The 1,527-nt window shown below is 37.6% G+C and overlaps 1 protein-coding gene across 1 annotated transcript; it reads left to right on the top strand.

Annotated features, from left to right (window-relative positions):
- Positions 1-165: 165 nt before the first annotated feature.
- Positions 166-961, top strand: LOC125504134 (putative fatty acyl-CoA reductase CG5065; the record flags this gene model as incomplete). The annotated part of the gene is given in 3 exon segments (XM_048665581.1): positions 166-365; positions 418-675; positions 735-961. Coding segments are annotated over 3 exon segments (630 nt in total), but the record flags the coding sequence as incomplete, so codon positions are not given.
- Positions 962-1,527: the final 566 nt, after the last annotated feature.

A 1,527-nucleotide genomic window follows, 5' to 3' on the forward strand; every position in this document is an offset into this window, starting at 1 on the left:
CGTAAAAACTGATGATGGTGGAAAAATGCACCGAAACGTATTTTAATTGATAAATAAAGACAATAAATGACTGAAACCCAGGAATTAATTTTGATTTGGAATTGAAACACAGTCAGGAAAGTATATACAATGAAGACTTTTTTATGCCACTTTGTGCTTTTTCAGAAATTCGCCAAAAGCTGGGGAGAGGCTTTGGCAATGGGCAGGAAACACTTTTACGACTACCCTTTCAGCGTATGCTTGTGGTATCCTGGAGGCAACATCAAATCCACATACTTAGCGCATGCAATAGCCGTCTTCTTTTTGCATCTGATCCCTGCTTACCTGGTGGATTTTCTCATGTACCTAACCAACAACAAACCCTTGTGAGTTTTTCGTCGGCCCGGTAAGCGGGGCACACTTTAATCGCCGGTTCAGTTTAGTTCAGACTCAGAAGAGGATCCAAAATGGCCTGAGCGTACTCCAATACTACACGACCCGGCCCTGGAACTTCAGCAATGAGAAGCTCCATCAGGTGTCTGAGGGTTTGAGTGATAGAGACAGGGCCATTTTCTATTTGGATGAGGGCCAGATTATCAACGACGACTACATGAAGAGTTACATTTTGGGGGCCCGAAAATACTGCGTCCACGAGGAGCCCGAAACCATTCCGTATGCCAGAAAAGTGCTTAAAAGGTACGGAACTTATGACGATGAGGAGATTTTCAGATCGGACTCACGATGTGCTGTTTCAGGCTCTACTATCTAGACGTCCTGACAAACATGCTTCTCATCTGCTTATTGGCGTGGGGTTTTTACCTGTTGGTTGTCAACTTCGCCTCGGGCCTTAATTTGGCTGGAACGATCCCAAATAAGCCTCTCAAAGATCTCAATCTGAAAGCAGAGGCCAGTTTTGCCAATACGTAGTTAATTTTATCTGTTATTTTTGTATTTTTGCATTAAATAATGTTGTATATACTTTCCTGACTGTGTTTCAATTCCAAATCAAAATTAATTCCTGGGTTTCAGTCAATTATTCTCTCTATTTATCAATTAAAATACGTTTCGGTGTATTTTTCCACCATCATCAGTTTTTCTAAAATAACATAGTTAAAAAAAAATTTCATTAATTTAAAAAACAATCACAGTTCGTCAACAGCCTCATCATATGACACATTAAAATGCATCACAATTGCAACACTTTAAAACATTCTAAAATTAATTAGGCCTAACAGGTGATTAGTCAGGACAATCAAATTTGGGAAGACTAAAATTCTTTGTTCAGCTACTTAAATATTTTTACTTACATGTGTAGCGTTGTTGCTGCTTTAAGCCTTGGCATACATTTGGAGTATTAATTTTGTCCATTTTGGACGCAAAGCGAATAAAATATTGTGTATATTGATTGCTTTTACTTCCATGCTAGGCTTAATTTACTTCATGCTAGGCTTAATAAGTGATATAAAAACATATAAACCGGAAAAAAAGATCTTACTACCAATATACAAACAAAACTAAATAAAATAATAAATTTATGGCATAAAAAGA

This window comes from Dendroctonus ponderosae, unplaced genomic scaffold, assembly GCF_020466585.1.
Source record: "Dendroctonus ponderosae isolate FM_Combo_2020 unplaced genomic scaffold, Dpon_F_20191213v2 Dpon_F_20191213_4, whole genome shotgun sequence".
NCBI classification, from domain to species: domain Eukaryota; kingdom Metazoa; phylum Arthropoda; class Insecta; order Coleoptera; family Curculionidae; genus Dendroctonus; species Dendroctonus ponderosae.